This window comes from Lepus europaeus, chromosome 4 (assembly GCF_033115175.1).
Source record: "Lepus europaeus isolate LE1 chromosome 4, mLepTim1.pri, whole genome shotgun sequence".
Classification (NCBI taxonomy): domain Eukaryota; kingdom Metazoa; phylum Chordata; class Mammalia; order Lagomorpha; family Leporidae; genus Lepus; species Lepus europaeus.
In genome coordinates, this window is record NC_084830.1 from 29,435,205 (window position 1) to 29,455,266 (window position 20,062).

The window sequence follows — 20,062 nt, forward strand, 5'->3', positions numbered from 1 at the left end:
CTCGCTAGAGCGCGCTTTACTCTTCTTTCTCCTTCTGGGAGAAACAAAAACCCACACACATTGCCACATCCCCCAGAGAGCTCAGAATCCTTCCTACGCCCGCACAACACCTGACCATTCACGCCTATGGACGCTCGCAGGGTGCCCACTTCCCAGAGCAGACCCCCACCCCACCTTCCCCCCCCCGACACTCCACGATGCAAGTGCCTTCCTCCACAGAGCCGGCAGCTCCTGTGTGAGCCCAGTGACAAAAAGCTGGCGAAAGGGACAGGATCCGTTATGGGGTGTGTGTGTGGGGGGGGGGGGATTGGGCAGCTGCAAGCTCAGACTGAGTACTCTTGACTAAACCCTGTAGAGATACACACACACCGCCGCCCGCACAGCCTTTCGGCGTGCAAATGGAGCCACAGGCATCAGCAATTACCAATCCCACAGCCAGCCCTGGAACCCTCCCCTAATCCCCCCTCCCCCCCACTGAGATGGGATAAGATTGCAGGAAAGGTCCATCATCCATCCACCCGGCCCTCGGTCTAAGGAGCTCGCTTTTGTAAGACCTGGGCCAGAACCATGCGGAAAAGGATTTGGAAACTGGCACAGAGCAGCAGGGCGCGCTGAGCTCCCACGGTACCCGGGCAGGAGGGAAACAGGGGGTCCCTCCTAGATGCGGAGGAGCGGGTGGCTTGCACGTGGCCGGTAGATGGCGCAAGAGCTCTTCCTTTGTGCGATCTTAACCCTTGCGTGGCTTGAGGGCCTGCGTTAGGTCCAGATGTATGGATGCGTGCATTTTCCTTTTTTGAAAGAAACCTCCCATTTACATATTTGGGACCGACTCCGAATTAAGACAAATGGGTCTGTTCTGAATAACTACCGCAGACAAAGTGGGTTAACTGTGGAACACCCCGGCCCACAGGCAGCTTGAGAGGATGAAAGGGCCAACTATTTAGGGAAATGACTGACTTCCCTCCTGTACCCATCACCACCCCTCCCCACACCCCGGATGAAATCCGTTTACCGAATCATTACAGGGGAAAAAAAAAAACAACAGGTACAGGTTTGCATTCGGTGTTTGAATATGTCAATGTATGTGTGCAAATAAACTCTCAGTCTGTGGTTTCCTTTCCTTCAATTCAATCGACGGATAATGCCTGCGAGAAGTCTGCCTGAAATGTGCTGCAACTACAGTAGTAACACATGTCCCGTCCTAACGTCTTGGGCATCGATGGAGCCCGATTCGTTGTCCCCACGGTTCCCCTCAAAGCCACGCAGCTCCTCCGATTAAAACATTCCTTTAACGTTCTCGCTTACGAATTCGCAGGCTGCAAGGGAGAGCTCACTAACAGCATATTTCTTGGGCTGTTTTACAGGCAGAATTGATCTATTCCGGGTTGAGGGATTTGGGGAAAAAAAAAAAAAAAAAAAAAAAAAAGCAAGTCCCTTGATTTCCGATATTGTAGGGAGTTTTTTATTTTTTTTCCGCCAGACAGGAGCTGGGCTTTCGGCGGCTCACTAGTGGTTTCTGGAGGCTGCTATCGCGAGCTAGAATTGGGGGTAGGTTTTGGTGGAGGGGGGAAAAACGCACGAGAAAAGACAGAATCCAGAGTAGCGGAGACTTTGTGCCCCCGTCGGAGAGATGGTTGAGTCCTCGTCAAGGTTGCTGTGGTATCCCAGAAACACCATTCACTCCGAGCTGTGACCGCGCACCAACAACAGCAACTCGGCTGCGCCGGGCTGAGGAGCAGGCATTGGGAGCTCGCGACTATCATGAAAGGGATCCGCAGAGCGGAGAGCCGAGCGAAGGAGCCCAGACCCCGGGAGCCTGGCACGCCAAGATGCGCTAAATGCGGCCGCCTCGACTCCGTCCTGCTGAGGAAGATGGGCATGAAAAGTGGATTTACGTTTTGGAACCTCGTCTTTTTATGGACCGTGTCTTGTGTGAGAGGTAGGTCTGCTTTCCGGGGTGGCGGGGGTCCCCCTTTTGCTTTGCCCGGAGGTGGGCTGACTTGTCGCGGGAGAGATGCTGGCGGCTCACTTTGCAATCTGCACCGATAAAATAATCGTGATAATACTGAAGAAGGAGTTGATTCACGGCTCTTCTCTCCCCCCCACCCCTCAGATAGGAAATGCATTTTGCTTGCCAGATTTGGCGTTCAATGCGGTGATTGAGCTTGTGCTCAATAAATATTCTTGCAGTATGCTCAAACGAATACGTGAGTTGGTTCCTATAGCCTCTAACTAGTGGATATCCAGGCAGAATTCCTCTGCAAGACTTTTCTCGGTGGCGAGGATTACCTTGATTTCTGGTCAGATCAGTGGGGTTTGATGCTTTGAGTGGAATATTTATATTAAAGACAGTGGTGTGTAAAAACCCTTTGTAACCCTTTCAGGGAAGAAAGTTCCCGACGTGATAGGAATGTGCTGATTTCAAATGCATTAGGGGACAGGGGTCTTCCAAGCATCGCTACACCAGCATGAATGTCTGCGTGCATATGAGAATTATTTCTACGTGGGCTCCTGAGCAATGGTACATGTAGGGGAGCGTCCCCAGCTCCTGTGGCAGAGGCTTGGGCAAAAGAAAAAAAAAAAAAAAGAGGCTCCCAACCGGTCTGAGGTGGCACGAAGTATAGAGATCCACCTTTGGGGATGAATGAAGCTAGGAGGAAAGTCATTAGCCGCCGACCAAAATGAAAATCCCCAGCAAGTGTTAGCGTTCAGACAGGTAGAGTGAGTGTCACAAGCCCAGACAGGAGGAGGGGGTGGAGGGTGGAATGTAAAATTTATTCCAGAGCTGAAAGGCAAGGGGGCAGACAGGATCCTTGGAGGAAGAAGAGCTGTCCTCCGGGAAGAAACGGATCTACAGCTCTCTCCCACAACTTCTGCACCCGGCTGCCCCTTAATTGCTGCAAAGAATACTCGGGGGGTGTTTATGACTCATGCCATCATTTGCGAACAATCACCTCTCGGTACTCAAGGCAGCTCGAGCAGACGCGGTGGACGTCGCTTTGTACCGAAGCTGGTCTCCCACCGCGGGGGCTGCGTGTCGGGGAGGCGGGCGGGCTGGCGGGCGGGCCGGGGGGCTGTTTTGGCCCAGGCGCGCCACCGCTGTCAACACAAACCGGACGCTTCTTCCTTTGTAGACCAGTGCCTCTCTCAACCGCAATCGGGCCGCGTCTCCATGAAACAGTTTATTGTCCAGCTTGCAGCTGGCTGTACCCCCGCGGAAGGCAGCCCATTTGCATTCAGTGGAAATGATAATTCATGTTTTTGGAAGGAGGGAGCTGGAGAGGTTACCTCTCTCTCCTTCTACTATGACCAGCCAAGGGTGGCATGTCTGGAATTTTAATTTACATCCCTCAATGCCAGGAAGTCTCCCCTGGTCTCTGTGGCAGCGAATGCCTTGTGACCCCAACCTGCTCCTTGATGCTGGATTCTCTGTCCCCTCCCCGCCAGAGCCTCAGCGCGGCTCCGAGCTAAAAACGCTTGTCCTAAGCCTTGGGACTGCACTGCCTGGTGCACAGAACGCATCTGGGATTGCTTACGAGGGGTTTTCGGCGTCAGCCCGACGTGTGAGGAACCTCACTGTGTTGCTTAGTTCGCCTGCCGCCAGGAGCTGGTGGTTAATGGATGGCCCCAGGGCTGCTTGCTAGACGCGCGCTCCGCGTGGGGGAGGCGCAGGGAGCCAGCAGCAGCAGCCCTGGCTGGAAAACGGAGGGCTGGCGCCTTCGACAAGATGACCGGGGGTTAAGTGCGAGTTTTCCTGTGATACCTGTTGAGCCAAAACACATTTGGGGGACAGATAGGGGTGGTGTGTGTCGTGGAGGGGGGGGGGTGGTGGAAGGAGGCTCGGAAGCGGGGGGAGCCAGCCAGCCTGACAAACGCAGAGCCTAGCCGCCTGCAATTACCACCCTGGCTGCCCGCACCTACCGTATATTCTGAACAAAATGCGCCATACGAAAAGAATGGCGCGTTAATTTGCTTTAAATGGGCCTAGCAATGGGACCCCTCCTCTCTATCCACAACTTCTATACTTTGAGATAATCGGTCTCCCATGAGTATATATCCTGATCCCGGGATATTGGGAAGGAGCAGCATGTCGGATTCTGCTTGGTTCTTTCCAAAAGTCAATATTTCTACGGACTGTTAGAACATTTTTAATGGTAATAAAGTTCGTTATTGTCACATATCAGGTGCTTGCAAGGCATTGCCTACGTATTACAACTTGGAGAGCTCTCCCCAAATTCTCAGAAACTTGCATAGTTTGTATGATTTTAAATCTGCCTCTGATCTCTGGGTGGGGCCAATTTTAACAGTTGCCTCTTATTCTCCTTTATCTTATTTTAATTTCACTTTAGTCTCAAGGTTTTCCTAAAATCGAGATCGCCGCAGTGCCATAGACCTTGTTTGCCCCAGTGTCTAGGCCTGCTTTTATCTTCCAAGCTATCTCCCCTGGGCTCTCAGGCCCTCAGAGAAGCTTAGATGGGGGAGCCCTTCTGTAGGGCTCGCAAATCCTAACCTAGACGGGCGCCAGGGTGCGGATTTCCAAGGAGCGCAGTTTTCCACGTGAACAGCTCTGGCCAGGAGACGGCCACCATCTGCCCACGCTTTCCATCCCTCCACCATCTCACCTCTGTGTGCAACAGCAATGACAAAGAGGCTCTGTGGGAGGAAACGCCTCAGAGTGGAAGATAAAGTGGTCTTTGGTAGGCGGATCCTCCTGGGTGGGCCTGAAGGGAGCCGACCTCCCCAGGGAATGATTTTATCTCCTTGGTCTGCATCTGAAATGCAAGGCTGCAGAGGGCACCAACTTAGGGGTGGGGTGTGGCAGGCACTAGTTAGATCCCTGCCTGTTTTTTTTTTTTTTTTTTTTTTTTTCTGAAACATCACCACACACACACACACACACACACGCAGAGGTTTTCTGATGCGTAGCCTCCAGCTGCTGCTCTTGTTTAGGTCTCACCCAGAAAGAAACTGTGAATCTCTAAGTCGTGCTGAAGCGTCCCGCCCACGTCTAGAGACACCCAGGGATGTTTTCCCACGTCCCTTCCCAGGGGGATCTCCAGAGAGCATGCACAAAGCACAAGAACAGGAGTAGAAGGCGTTATCGGGCGGGGACGGGGGGCGGCGTCTGCATCCCACGCCAGGGCTTCTTTCCAGCGGCAGAACCTGGACTCCGTGAAATAGCGGCGTCTCGGCATGCTCTGGGACGCCAAGAAAATAATCCCGCTGCAGAAGAAGGGATCCACCCTCTTCCCTCGCCAGGAGTCCCTGGGGCCAGAGGTGTAGGCAGCAGCTGCTCCTTAGCGCCTTTCACTCACTCAAGGGTGAAGTCTTAAGCCCTTCCCATGTCCACGGGGCTGAAACCCTCGCTCCCCACCCTTGAGGCAACAGCCTACTTGGCACGATGGAAAAAGACCTGTAGTACCTTGGCAGAGCGTTTCAAATGGGGGAGAAGGTGAGTTAATGTGTTTACAGCAGAGTAACCACAGCGTACACAAATCCATCCCTTAACTGTCCGGATCTTAGAAACACTTCCCCCAAAGGTTAACACAATTGAGACACACCTGCTTGGAGTTAACTTTGGGGGGGTGGGGGCAGGGCTCCCTGTCCTGCCCCTCCCTTCCTTTCATCTGTGTCCTCTGGGAATATTTATTAATTGCTCCTAGAAGGCCAGCCCCAGCCCTGAGATTTCCGTGGAGCCTTCAGGGTTGAAGCTGGGGTGGCTTGACTTGGCGAGAGGTGTGTGTCTGTGTGTCTCTGTGTGTGTGTGTGTGTGTGTGTATGTGCGCGCGCACGCGCGCGCCTGGGAGGAGGGAGGACACACAGCTCCACATGGAAGAGCCTCGGGAGGCCACTCGGTGTGGGTGAGTGGATCCTAGGAGAACGCACGCACCGCAGGGAACTGCATTCATGTTCCCTGGACTCCAGATGGTCGGTGGCGCCGCGACCGCTGCTGCTGCACGATCCGGCGGAGGCGGCGAGACAGCCTCCACTCTCCGCGCAGACCGCAGCACTGCCCTCATTCAAACTTCTTCTCTGAGATGCGCTTGGGGAGTTCGGAAAGCTTGTTGGAGACCAGAGTACTGCGCCATCCCCCTGCTCCCTTGCCAGTCGTTCACTGGGGGAGAGGCAAGCACCAGGACAGCCCAGAGGCCAAGCCCGAAAAGCGTTTAGGGGTACTCCAAGGAAAGAGCTCGGAAGAAATGAAATGGCACATGGCGCGGGGGTCCTCCAGCCGCGGAAGTGGTCCTCTCCGAGCCCCGAGTGGCTGGAGGAGGGCTGGAAGAGGGGCGGGCCCGCAGGGGAATTGCTGAGCATTGCAGAATGATAATAAAGCAGGACAATCAAAGAGAGAAAGACTGACTGAGGCACAAGGCGGGTCCCCTTCTCCAGGTACGCGGTGCCCAGAGGGAGTGCTAAGTCAGTGCCTGGACAGCTCCAGGAATTCGGATTTGAGCTGCCGGGTTACCTGATTGAAAGCATCTGAATTGTGTTTTGCAGCAGGGTACTTTCCCGAACCTTCTGGCTAGGGGAATGGGGTGGGGAGTTGGGGAGGGGTGTTGCATGGATCCCCGGTTGAAAGACTCTGTGAGTAGAAATAATTATGGAGCATGGATTTCAGCACCGTGAAAACCTGATGCCAGCTCCCTTGAGATCCATCAGAGGAGAAAAAATGGAAAGCATCACTTCGTACATTTAGTACTCCAGAACAGAGGCTTGATAGTGATTACTGTCCATGTTATTAATTAGTGTTTCTCTTTGTGAGGTAGGTAGAAGAATGTGTTTTTGGTATACATGTCTTGCCTGAACTCAACACTCAGAAACAATGAAACAGTACAAAGTATACAGCATCAGTACATGGTTTTAAATATACAAAAACTTCCATGCTAAGTGAGATCTGATAAAACAAACAAAAAGAATAGAGGTAGAGCAATTAATAATGCTTTGTACTCCTGTAGAGACAAACAAGCCATGTTGAAAAGCTTGCCTAAGAACTCAAATGCAAATTTCCCTTGCCTAGGCTTTGAATAGATAATAGATAGACTGATAGTTCCCCTGGTGTTCAGAGGTAACTTTCTTCTAATTACTCCTCAGGGTCGCCACTGAGGGCTTTGGGACATCCAACACCTTGAATAGATTGTTTAGGTTGGGAAATAACTCTAAGGGGTAAAGCCATATGCCTGGTAAGGCACCTGTTCCCTTTAGACAGCACAACCACTTGAGAGCACATGCTATCCTTGTACTCCGAGTTCCAAGATTTGAGAGGTGAGAAGGAAAATGTTTGCCAGTGTAGAGACTGACGGAAAAAAAATGTGTAAGATAAAATGCAAACGTAAGCCCATTGCATTACACATACAATAAAACATAGCATCATCTGCCCCCCAGCCCCCATCTCTTCCATTCCCTTTACTCATAAACCAAAGGAATAGGAGACTAGGTGTAGATTGGAAGTTCTGATTTGGATCTGAGATGAGGTCTGGTGATAGAAAGACGCCACAGTTACCACACTCCAGTCTTCACTCTTGGATGATTCAGGTTATTTTCCAGGCAGACCTCTCTTCACAAGATTTTCTGAGAATTCGGCCCTTTGGAAGGCTCTTATTCTCATCAGCAATATCACTTTTACAAATGTCACTGAGAAAAATCAATGTGTTGAACACCTGCCAGTATTCACAGTCTCAGTGCTGATGGTCATCTTTCATCCTCTTAAGTTCCGATACTGCAGCCATCCGATGCATTTCATGTCATCAGGCCCTTTGCTAAGCTTTTGTTTTGTGCTGATTGAGTAGTCCTTGAGATTAATGTTTTCCATATAATGATGGCTTGTTGCCCATAATCCAATTTGTAATCTCCTCTAAAAAGGCTAAATTTACAACATTAGCATATGCATCATATATCTTTTCCTTGGATAAAAAGAATGTCAGTGTTAATCTTGTAGCATTAGGTTGTCATAAACATTATTCTACAGGGCTTTTAAATGTTTGCACTACAATTGTTTTCAAAGTCCCTAACAAATAGCACCAACATAAAATCTTAGATCCCTGCTGAGGTCTGTTGAATCAGATGCTATGGTATTTTTAACATAATCCAGGTAATTCTGATGCACTCTGAAATTTAAGAACAATCCCAATAAAGTGGGAAGAAAAAGGACTGGAACCACCAAGATCTAAAAGTCAAATAATGGTACTTCCAGCAATTATTTGTGCATTTGCAACTCAACTTGCCTAAGCTTCATTATCACTACCTACTAAAAGAGCGAGAGGGACTAGAATATCAGTGGGTTTATGGGGAGATTATGTAAACCACATATGTAGCCTAGAGCCTGGGACTAGTAGCAGTCATCAGTATTGTTAAAATAAACTTGTACGTGCAAAGCCAGTTCCCACATTCATCCTTAACATCACCACCTTAACTTTTCCGTAACACCAAATAAAAAGTGTAGACTCCTCTCACTAGCTGTGATTTCACTTTGGCTAAGTTCCCAGGCTATCATACATCTGAGAAACACTGGGAAACTTCTGCTTATCACCTTTACACACTGACTTCTGGTGTTGGCTTTATGAGTCAGGGGCAGACCCATGGCTGAAAAATGCTGCCTCTGCTCCTGGGCTGATTTCATCCCTTGCATTCTGATATTGATTTATTTTCCACTGATTGATTAATGTACTACCATGAATTTGTTCATTCATCTTGTCAAAAATGACTTTCATAGAACTGAAAGTGTCCTTAAATATTAGCTAGTTCACTGCTCATCTATTATATATTAAGTGCATATGCCAACGAAGGATAGGTTGCACCAATGATCGTTAGACGCAGAACTAAAACTAGATTATTGGGCATTAAAGTTCAGGCTCAAATCTCTTTCTACAATACCATTTCAGTTTTAACATAGAGTCAACTCAGATGATAACAGTGAAAGCAGTAAATCACAAAAATTAATACACATTTAGTACTACATGAAAGTGTTAATCATACTGTGTGGTAAAATTTTTTAACATGGTGAGTACTTACTAGAGAGTAGACAAAAAGAGATAATTATGGAATGAAAATTTTCTAGGAATGTTATAATATGTATATCAAATAAATAACCATATCTTCAAAATATTCCTTGACAATACAAGTCTGTAAATAAAGTAACAAAACTGTTTATTTCTCAGAAGACACTTTTAAAAGTGGGACTTAAAATAAAATTTTTATTTATTTCTTGTAATCTCGAAGCTTGCTTTTTTACAGGCCCTTAATTTTTTTTAAAATGTAAGTTTATTTATGTATTTATTTTTTTTTTTTGACAGGCAGAGTTAGACAGTGAAAGAGAGAGAGACAGAAAGAAAGGTCTTCCTTTCGTTGGTTCACCCCCCAATTGGCCGCCATGGCCAGCATGCTGCACTGATCTAAAGCCAGGAGCCAGGTGCTTCCTCCTGGTCTCCCATGTGGGTGCAGGGCCCAAGCACTTGGACCATCCTCCACTGCACTCCCGGGCCACAGCAGAGAGCTGGACTGGAAGAGGAGCAACCAGGACAGAATCCGGCACCCCAACCAGAACTTTTAGGGTGCTGGCGCTGCCATAGGCGGAGGATTAGCCTAGTGAGCCGCAGCGCCGGCTTACAGGCCCTTAATTTTTTAAAATATTTTTTAGAAAGCTTTTATTTAATAAATATAAATTTCATAGGTACAGCTTTTGAAATATAACATTCTTCTCCCCTTATCTGCCCTCCCACCCCCAAACCATCCCACCTCCTACTCCTCCCATCCCATTCTTCATTAAGATTCATTTTTAATTATCTTTATATACAGAAGATCAACTCTATACTAAGTAAAGACTTCAACAGTTTGTACCCACACAGAAACACAAAGTATAAAGTACTGTTTGAAGATAAGTTTTACTGTTAATTCTCATAGTACAACTCATTAAGGACAAAGGTCCTACATGTGGAGCAAGTGCACAGTGACTCCTGTTGTTAACAATTGGCACTCTTATTTATGACATCAGTAATCACCTGAGGCTCTTATCATGAGCTGCCAGGGCTATGGAAGTCTTTGAGTCTACAAACTCTATCAGTATTTAGATAGAGCCACAAGCTAAGTGGAAGTTCTCTCTTCCCTTCAGAGAAAAGTACATTCTTCTTAGATGGCCCCTTCTTTCCACTGGGATCTCACTCACAAAGATCCTTCATGTAGATCATTTTTTGCCACAGTGTCTTGGCTTTCCATGCCTGAAATGCTTTCATGGGCTTTTCAGCTAAATTCAAATGCCTGATTCTGAGGTCAGAGTGCAATTTAGGACATTTGTCATTCTATGAGTCTGCTGTGTGGCCTGCTAATTATATTAGATCATTATCTCCTTTTTAATTCTAGCTATTACTATTTGCAGACACTTGGTCTTATTTATAATTATATGGTTGGAGTGGTGAGGAATTTTTTAACTATGACAGTATAGAAACTATGGTCTAAAACTAGTAGAAATCAAATTCATAAATGTAAACAGGCTCCATAGAGATGGATTTATTAAATCCTAAATAACTTTGAAAAAGCAATGGCTCCTGTTATAATTACCTGTTCAATAATACATCTATCTGGTTGACTCCAGAATGCTCAGAGTTGCTTGGTCTATGAGGAGAATATGGGATATTACTATGTTTTAGGAACTGGTACCAGGATAAAATCTTTCTTATGTCCTATTTAGTCTTATGTGTGAAGTTTTATGCTAAGTCCTTTAAAATATGTCAATTACATGTCAAACTGTAGCTCCCTCCATTCAGCTTCCTGTCTTGAGTCCTGCATAGCATCTTGTGAGATAGCTGTTATCTCCTAAGGACAGATTATTATCTCCATTTACAAATAGTCCATCTTTTCCTGAGTTCAGAGAGGTGCAGTGCCTTGCCAGGATCATGTGGTTAACAGGTGGTTAAGTGAAGTCTGACATGATAATGGATTCAGAATCTCATTGAATTTACCAAAATATAAAACATGTGAATGAATATAATACAAATTAAACATGTTAATTTTTTAAAGAAACAGCTGCGATGTTGAGAATTCAGTTTAGAAAAGAGAATTGAAAATGAATCTTGATGTGAATGGAAGTGGAGAGGGAGCGGGAGAGGGGAGGGTTGCGGATGGGAGGGAAGTTATGGGGGGGGGGAGCCATTGTAATCCATAAGCTGTACTTTGGAAATTTATATTCATTAAATAAAAGTTTAAAAAAAAGAAAAAAAGTCCAAGAGTAATAGTCATGTAATTTATATAACCCTCTTACAGTAACACATAACATTAGTTTTGTAGTTTTTAATATCTTTCCCTTAACTTGCCTAACTTTGATTTATTATTGATTCTGCAATGTAAAAGCTATTCTCTTTTATAAGCAATAGTAAGCAAAACAAATACATAAGTAGTACATATGTTAAATGTTACTCTAACAAACAAAACTAGCATATTAAGTACAAAAAGAAACAATTTAAACTTCACAACGCTTAGATCTAAATCTAAGTGCTCGCGAGTAAAATTTTAAATTGATGAATGCAGATGAAGATAGGGACTTTGTACATAAAATAATTTTAGAGTATAAAAAATGTTTGCCAATTTTGCCATAAGCTTTGACAACAAAGTATCGCATTTAGTACTGTAATCTTCTACTTACTTTTATAGTATACTAAGGATGGAAATTTCTGATACTCTACTTAGCCAATGAACTATTTAATATTTTTTTTCCTTTCCAGGCTTTATATAATCTCCCAATATAAACTAGCTTTTTTTTTCTTGCATTGTTAGATCTTTATTTGTGGGTATATTTTCAGAAATGTCATTTTAACCTATCTTCTAAATTAGGCAGGTAATGTGCATTAGATTTATTTGAATAGCAAATAAATATTTACAAATTATTTGAAGTTTTATATATATATATATACACATATACATTATGTTAGATATGTATATCCAAGCTTAGTCCACATAGTTACATCATTCCATAAGTCTACCTTGGTTAAAAAACAGGAATAGCTGTTTGTAGCTTCAAATAAGGCAGGAGATGGGCCAGAGAAATGAAGTGACTTGCCAAGCTAGAGGGGGCCATATCACCTGGCCAATGCACTCTTCTCTGCTGAGCACTGCCTCATGAGCCTCTTTATAGATAGTCCTTGCTGGTTTCTGGGACCACCGTGCTATCTCCAAATTCTAACCCACTTCAAAATAATACTTCCTGAAGTGACTGTGTAAGGACACACAAATAACAAGTAGACTGATACAGGTAAATGGGAAATTTGAAATGCAACTTAATGGGCCAGCGCCGTGGCATAGTAGGCGAAGCCTTCACCACTGGAGCCAGCATCCCATGTGGCTATCAGTTTGTGTCCTGGCTACTCCTCTTCTGATCTAGCTCTCTGCTTATGGCCTGGAAAAGCAGTAGAAGATGGCCCAGTTCCTTGTGCCCCTGCACACTTGTGGGAGATCCAGAGGAAGCTCCTGGCTCCCGGCTTCAGAGAGGCCAAAGTTCTGTCTTTTGAAGCCATTTGGGGAGTGAAGTAGATGGAAGATCTTTCTGTCTCTCCCTCTCTCTGTCTGTAACACCACTTCTCAACTAAATTTTTTAAAATGCAACCTAAAATCAACTTGAAAGCTAAATGAGTGCCTTTAATAATGTATCATGGTGTCCAAAAGAAAATAAGTACACATATTAAATTATACTTAAGTGCTTAATTCAGCATTATATTTCCTTGTGGTAATAAATATATATTTTGGTGTAATTATTTGATTTTTTTTTCCTTTCTAGACTTTATAAAATCTCCCAATATAAACCAGCCTTTTTCTCCTTGCATTATTAATCTTGATCTATGGGTATATTTTTGGAAATGGCATTTTAACTATCTTTTTAAATTTAAAACTAAGATATCTTAATAATGTCTTCATATGTATTATTCATAGATTATACCTATTGCATTTACCACGTTTTTATAAAGCACCTAATTTTAAACAGTTTTCATATATGATCTTACAACAATTAAAGATTTCTCTAAGGTTGTCAAAAGTTATGAATTAAAAATTAGTACAACTACAATTTGTCTCCAAGTCTTGTTCCTACAATTCTGAATTTTAAAATTTAATATAATATTGGAAATTAACTAATATCAAGTTTTCCATTTTTAAATTGATCCTATTTTTGTGGTAATGCACTCTAATTTCTTAAAATTCTACGTCACAGATTAATGTCGTCTCATTGACATGATCTTGATGAGGGGTAGGGGAAACAGATTGATAATCCAAATGTCATTCACATCTCCATTAATCAGTTGTTTCCTCTTTCATAGCTACTTCATAAAACTATCAGCTATGTTTTATTTAACATTATTCTAATTTCTAAGATACCTACTTTTGTTTTCTATATGGACATATCTTATAATTTTATTCTGTTTACTTTTATTGGGGATGTCTGATATGAAAGAAACCAAAGAAAAAAAATTGTCCTTAAATTCATTTTCTTCTAACCTAGCACATAATGGAAACACACACAGAATGAAGCTTTTCAGCTGAATCAATAATTAAAAAATACAATATGAACTTGTAGTTTATTATGAGTATTTGAATAAAAAGAATCAAGTTTGTCTATTCCATTATTCTCTTAAAGCATAAGAAAATGTAAAAGGAAATTTTACCTTTAGCTAATTTGTAGTTTTAGGAGTGATTTGCTTCGAGTTTTTAAATTACATTTTCCTACACAGAGATGACTCTTCTGCATCTGCTATCAGAGGCATAATTTGAATACCCCTCCCCCCAGATGTTGGCAATGAATTGATGCTTAGTTACCTGCTTGTTCTAATGCTGAGCTCTGCATTGCTAAAGGCTGCATTTGCAAGATAACGGATCAAAGTTAAGAGAACTGGCAAAATAAATACAACTGAATCTCCTGAAGATGAAACACACATGCTACCATGGATTTATTGGCTCTGTACTCTAAGTGACTGAACTGTGCAGTCTAAACAAAATATTTATTCAGTGTTCACATATATGGAGAGACCAAGAGTTAAGGTTTTTTGGCTGATGTCTAAGTCAAAACAGCCGAACTGATTCAAATGTTTTGTGTAAACAGATTTGCATTCAGGCTGTTAATTTGTGCACCAATTTCCAGCTTCCTAGTTTCTAAGATGATGGAAATGATAAAGCTCCTTAAATGAAGTTTGTAATAGAAATGTTGGCACACTCAACATTACCTGGATTGAAGTTCTTTGTTCAATGTTCTTTCATGGCTTTTTTTAAAAAACAAGATTTATTCTATTTATTTGAAAGACAGCTACAGAGAGAGGGAGAGATAAAAGGAGAGAGAGACAGAGAGAGAGAGATCTTCTATCCACTGCTTCACTCCCTAAATGGTCATAATGGCCAGGGCTGGTCCAGGCTGAAGCCAGGAACCAGATGCATCATCCATGTCTCTCCCATATGGGTGCAGGGGCTCACAGACTTGGGTATTCCTCCACTGCTTTCCCAGGTGCATTAGCAGGGAGCTGGATTGGAAGTGTAGAAGCTGGATCTTGAAGCAGTGCTTATAAGGGATGGCAGCATTAAAGGTGGAGGCTTAATCAATTGTACTACAACTCAGGCCCTCTTTTATAGCTTTCTAAAAAACTTTCACATATGTCTCTTATTAGTACTTAAGTTAAATATTTTTGAAGGAGGTAAAAGAGAAAACCTTAAAATCAATTTTCTAGCAATGCTAGAAAATCATTAATGTTTGTGCTAGCTTGGCAGTGTTCATTGATATATCAACAGATGAATGTAAAAATGACATCCTGAGAAATTAGCCATTTTTCTATTATGTGAAGATTATCTATTCTTACATAGCTTTGCTTTGTAAAATTACATAGCTTTATGAAAATTCCTTATTTTAAAAAGATGTTATAGTCCAATTGTTTCAAAAATAAAATTCTCAAAGGTCTGAAAAATTTGAAGATGTTATGAATATTACATTATGTCATGTGCTATCTCATGTAAATATCAATTTGTTTATATTATCTTCTATTGGTTGCAGGTAAATTAACTTTTATGCCTTTTGTTACAACAGTATTATTTTGAATTCAATATTGTGGCATGGTCTTAATGTAACCTGTGATCATTTTGAAGTCATATTTTATTTCTCCAAAAACAACCAGTGGTTTATTTATAAGTTTTGAAACTCTTCAACATATTCCTTCAGCCAGCAATCATTTATCAAAAACTAGTATGTGTCAGGTCCTTTTTGAGAGTATGGAGAAAAGATCTAGTCTCTACCCCAAAGGAAGACATTGTCTTTATTTTAATTAGGCTTTCTGTTAAGTTAATGTTAAAACAAACTGGCTATTGTGAAATTGCTTCATCTTTCAATGGGATTCTCTTCAGATGAAAATATCAGTATAGTTCATATCACTTTTGTTACCTATCATATACATGAATCTTTTCCCCATCACAAGTAAGTATCACACCCTAAAGACATTGTTTGAAACTTTCAAATGAAAGGCATCATTTTTGCACACTAGTGTAATGTAATCTTCCCTTAATTTCCAATGAAAATGTTTATTGATTTCCATCTGTTCAGCCAACTGATATTAACTAGTTTATCCAGTATTAATGAAGATCCCACATGTATTTCTGTAATAGTGTTTGTACAATTTTATGATCATTTTTGATCAGCAAATTGTGCTTCTTATTCATTTTTCCTTTTATTAGTCTTGCCTTAGAGCTTATTTTGGCTTCCTAACACTTTCAATTTAAATTCAAATCTTTGTCCCTTCATTTTATGGTTCACACGAGACAAAACATCAGCTAACATATCAAGGTCAGCATATGCAAAGGGCAAGAGAAATAAACAAATAAAAATAAATATAACAGATTCTGTCATAGTTTTCCATATGTTCCTTAGCTTTGCTTCTATTGAAGATGTGTATTGGTGAAATACAGTTTTAAATTAGTAGAATATGTTTTGCTTTATTTTTAATCTTGGTGTGAAGAGCAATAAAAGGGTATGAGAGTATTTCAAAAACTTCATGGGAAGTAAAGTTGAAGGATAAGTTTATTATGGCACCAAAAACTTTGAAATCCATGCTTAAGTGACATTTCCAAAAAGGCCATAGTGAATACATATGAAAAACTCCACATGGTTTTCCAAGTTTTTGCATTAAAATAATTTTTAATCAACCTCTTGATGTACCCATGTCTGTGTAGTTAAAGAGGAAATCGGCATTATATCAATGCTAATGTTCTGCATAGGAGTTTAATAGAATGATCCATCTTTACGATGTAAGGAGAGTCAACAAATTGTATCATGTATGTTACATTTCTCATTCCAAGTACATGATTTGATGATTTATGTTATTCTGATATGTGTACTAACTGCCTCTTTCACAACTGCCAAACCATCTCCCTATTCCTTTTCAGATTCTGAAAGCTCATTTCTTGTTGATGTAATAATGGTATATTACTTAAGAAAATAGATTTAATGTTTATTAGTACAACAGTTATTAAAGGTTTTATTTATCTCTATGCCTCAAAATGTTGACTATCAGTGTCAAGCAGAACTACGCATTTCAATTTTCTATATGAATTGCTCGTTTCTTTCTTTTTATTATAGTGAATAAAATCAATTTAGAAGTTTCACATAAAATGGCTTTGGGCAACATGCATTATTTTACTTAACTTAGTATACAACTAAAGGCAGGAATTTCCATGTGTTCCAGGATGAATTGCTAACATTTTACAATACATAGCATGAGCTCCATCTGGACATGCTGTCTTGTTTCCATCAACCTCCCAAAGCTAATGCTTATGATCTTTTTTTTTTCTTTAATATAACAAAGAAAGTGTTCCTTTTACATTTCCCAAGTCTATATTACTCAAAAAATAATCATACTCCATAAAACCCTGTGTTGCCTTTCAGTTGACTTTGGTTTTCCTTAAGTTACAACTATATTTTTTTCTTTTTTTCCACAAAATATATATTTTTTTTAAATTTCACAAGCATTAAGGAAACAATTCTGTTCCATATCCACCCTACCCATTTGCAAACAGTTCTTGATGAGAGTTGCTTCCTTGCCATCAGATCCAACTTAGGCAAACTTTGGGCTGAATTCTGGAATATGTTGGAGAGACCCAGTATGGGTTGTCTTCTGCAACTTTGGCATGATGCTAAATGGCTTTGTGGGGATTGCTGTCTGTCAGTCTTGTCCAGAGCAATGTCTTTCATGATGTAGGATGACTGGGTGCCCCTGTAGGTTTCAATGTGGCCACCATGGCTGGACCTGTGACAGGCAGTTTGGGTTTGTGTGACTTCAGGGATCCAGTCTGTCCTACTCCAGCTGTTTCTTCCTACTCCAATGGCAGGGCTTTTAGAACATAGACAAGACATGTGGGGAGATGATGTAGTCTTGGGTTAGAGTCTCAGCTTGTTTTGCCTTCTGCTGAGTTTTAGCCACATATAATTTTGCTTCCCTCTGACTCTTGTTGTTGGGGTCATCATAGACTTTAGCCAATCCATTTCCAGTTCCAACCATGATCTGGTTCAGTTTTGAATGCCACTCGAAGGGGACAACACTCACCAGTGATGTCCATTTCACACACCATTTGGAAACTCCTGCACTCAAAGAAAACAGCTTGCCATTGCCAAAACCTCTTTGAACAGATGTACCAGTGACTATGAATTTATCATCTGGACTGAAACAGTAGTTATTGCATATATGATGGAAAGATCAGAGTCTAAAAAAAGGCTTATTAAATTGTCAAATGTCTCATAAGTTTAATGTATCATCACCTCTGCTAGAGGCAAGGAGATTACCATCATAGGAAAAAGCCATGCAAGAAGTGTCTATGACTGTGTCACAAGCTCATTTATAGTGGAATTTCAAGGAACAGTCAGATTACAGACCCAATTTTGCATGCTTCAATTCTGGCAGACGGCTGCTACGAGGTTTCCATCTCCACTATATGTGCGTGTAGTGGGAATCACTATTTTACCCTGCATTGTCTGTGATTTAAACACACTTCTCTGCTTCTTTGGATTTTCAACTTCCCTTATCCTCACAGTCACATCATTTGAGCAAGTCATAAATTCTCCCTTTATTTTGGGATGTCATGAGCCAGTATGAAGCATTGCTGTGTGACCCTTGGTGTTGGCCATATCCACATTATAATGGACTTCTTTTATACATCCTATTGCTTCAAATCCATCTCTGTCAATAAGCTTGGCTTGAGAGCTTCCGAATACAATAAAGATCATGTCTCCTGTGTTAACATATTTGTGATTACTTGATCTGATGGCACTCACAGGGCTAAAGAGATCGAAATGCTTTAAGCATCCATTCTTGCGAAATTCCAAAACTTAACATCATCGTCACATTTTCTAGTCCCCAAATGGGCACCTGAGGAATCCAGACTCAAAGCAGATACTGTTTTGGTGTCATGCCTCAGTGTTATTTCATGTGAGTCAGGAATCTTTGCACGGGATTCAGTGGCAAGAAGGAAAGATCCCTTCTTCTCAGAGCCTCAATCCCCTTATATGTCTACTGTAGCAGTTGTGGAAGAGCAAGGAGTGAAATCTAAAGGGTGCAGAAGTTTCTTTTCAGGGGATAAAAGTGTCTTAAAGCAATGTATTAGATAGCGATTGTTCAACTCAGTGAATATATAAAGTATAATTTCATTATATAAAAATTGTGACTTTTAGGATATATGAATTATATCTCAATAAAGCTATTTAAAATACATCAAAAAGGCACATAATAAATATAAATGTAGGACAAAGGAGGAGGTATTCAATTTCTGCGAATCAGTGAAGGCTTTCATGAAGAGAAAAAAGCTCTCCCTTCAGAGAAAGAAAGCTAGATTCTGAACGACGACAAGGTTCTTCCTTGATGAAGGAGACAGGACTGCCACAATGCACACTTTAAGGGTCTCTGCTTACACAGACTGCCACATGAATGGAAACGTACTAAGCACTGGCCAGCACCCAGACCAGAGGCAAAGCATGCTGGAACACATAATACAGTCATAGTCAAGGACTTCTCACAGATAGGGCATGAGGCAAGTGGGGGACAGATGCCTGAAATGACCCTGAGAAGGGCAGGTTATGACCAGTAGTGAAGTAGGGCAAACTGGCTACGCACATGAATTTAGAATATTTTCCCCAAATTTTAAGTCTGGCTCCACAATTTACTACTGGATGGCCTTGGGGAAGTTACTTAGCTCTATTTTATTTTCAAAGAATCTTCATTTAACAACTGGGTCATAACACACATTACTTGCCTAAACTGCAGTGGAAAACCTTTCAAGCAAGCTTGTTTATTAGTGCAGAGAATTCAGAGAAGCCTATAACCTAGGCAGTGTACAATCAGCTTTCATAAAAACTGGAAAGCCACACACACAAAAAAAGTTTTCCCTCTCCATCTTCTACTCACACTCTCTGGGCATATTGTCACTTGTCCAGATTTTTGCTGGTTAATTGACTTATTTGTGTGAGTAAGTACGTCTTTCATCTCTAGAAACCAAATTCCTAGCATAGCATCTTGTTTCTGATACCTCCTCCAGGACCTTAACTTCGGAGAGAGTCTGTGTTGCCTTCATGGTACAATTTTTTTTTTAATTTTATTTAAGTTATACAAGTATCATGTATTTCATACATACAGATTTAGGAACATAGTGATACTTCCCACCCTACTTTTGCAACAAACAGTCCATGACTGCAAAACTTAACTGCAACACACAGTCTCTGTTTTATTTCAAATGTACAGGTGGATACCACATTGGCTGCTTTGACTTAAATAATCTCAAAAGAGATGATTTAAGAGAGAGAGTGAAGAAAGTAGTTTAGGAGGGAGAGAGGGAGATGGAAGAAGGAAGGAAAGAAATATCCTATGTTCTTAGAATTGTATCTATAAATCACATTGAAAATGTTAAAAACTAATTAAAAATTAAGACAAAAAATAACTTCATGCTACAAAAAAATTTGGAATCAAGTGTTCTATCCCTATTCAGTAAGTTCTCTGTGAAGATTATCTTGATAAAAGGGACAAATTGGTTCTATTCACTTCAAGAACATTTTTAAACCCCCATTTCAGTG

General features: G+C 41.8%; 1 protein-coding gene and 1 pseudogene across 2 annotated transcripts in view; one reads left to right on the forward strand and one right to left on the reverse strand.

The window, feature by feature from the left end:
* The first annotated feature begins 1,761 nt into the window (after positions 1 to 1,761).
* Positions 1,762 to 20,062, forward strand: part of CSMD3 (CUB and Sushi multiple domains 3) — a 1,267,615-nt gene continuing 1,249,314 nt past the window's right edge. For both annotated transcript variants that reach the window (XM_062189471.1, XM_062189472.1), the window contains exon 1: positions 1,762 to 1,939. In XM_062189471.1, the coding sequence (XP_062045455.1) occupies positions 1,762 to 1,939 (178 nt within the window). The remainder of the gene's footprint in view (positions 1,940 to 20,062) is intronic.
* LOC133758154 (WD repeat-containing protein 70-like) overlaps positions 7,082 to 20,062 on the reverse strand; it is a 38,978-nt pseudogene continuing 25,997 nt past the window's right edge.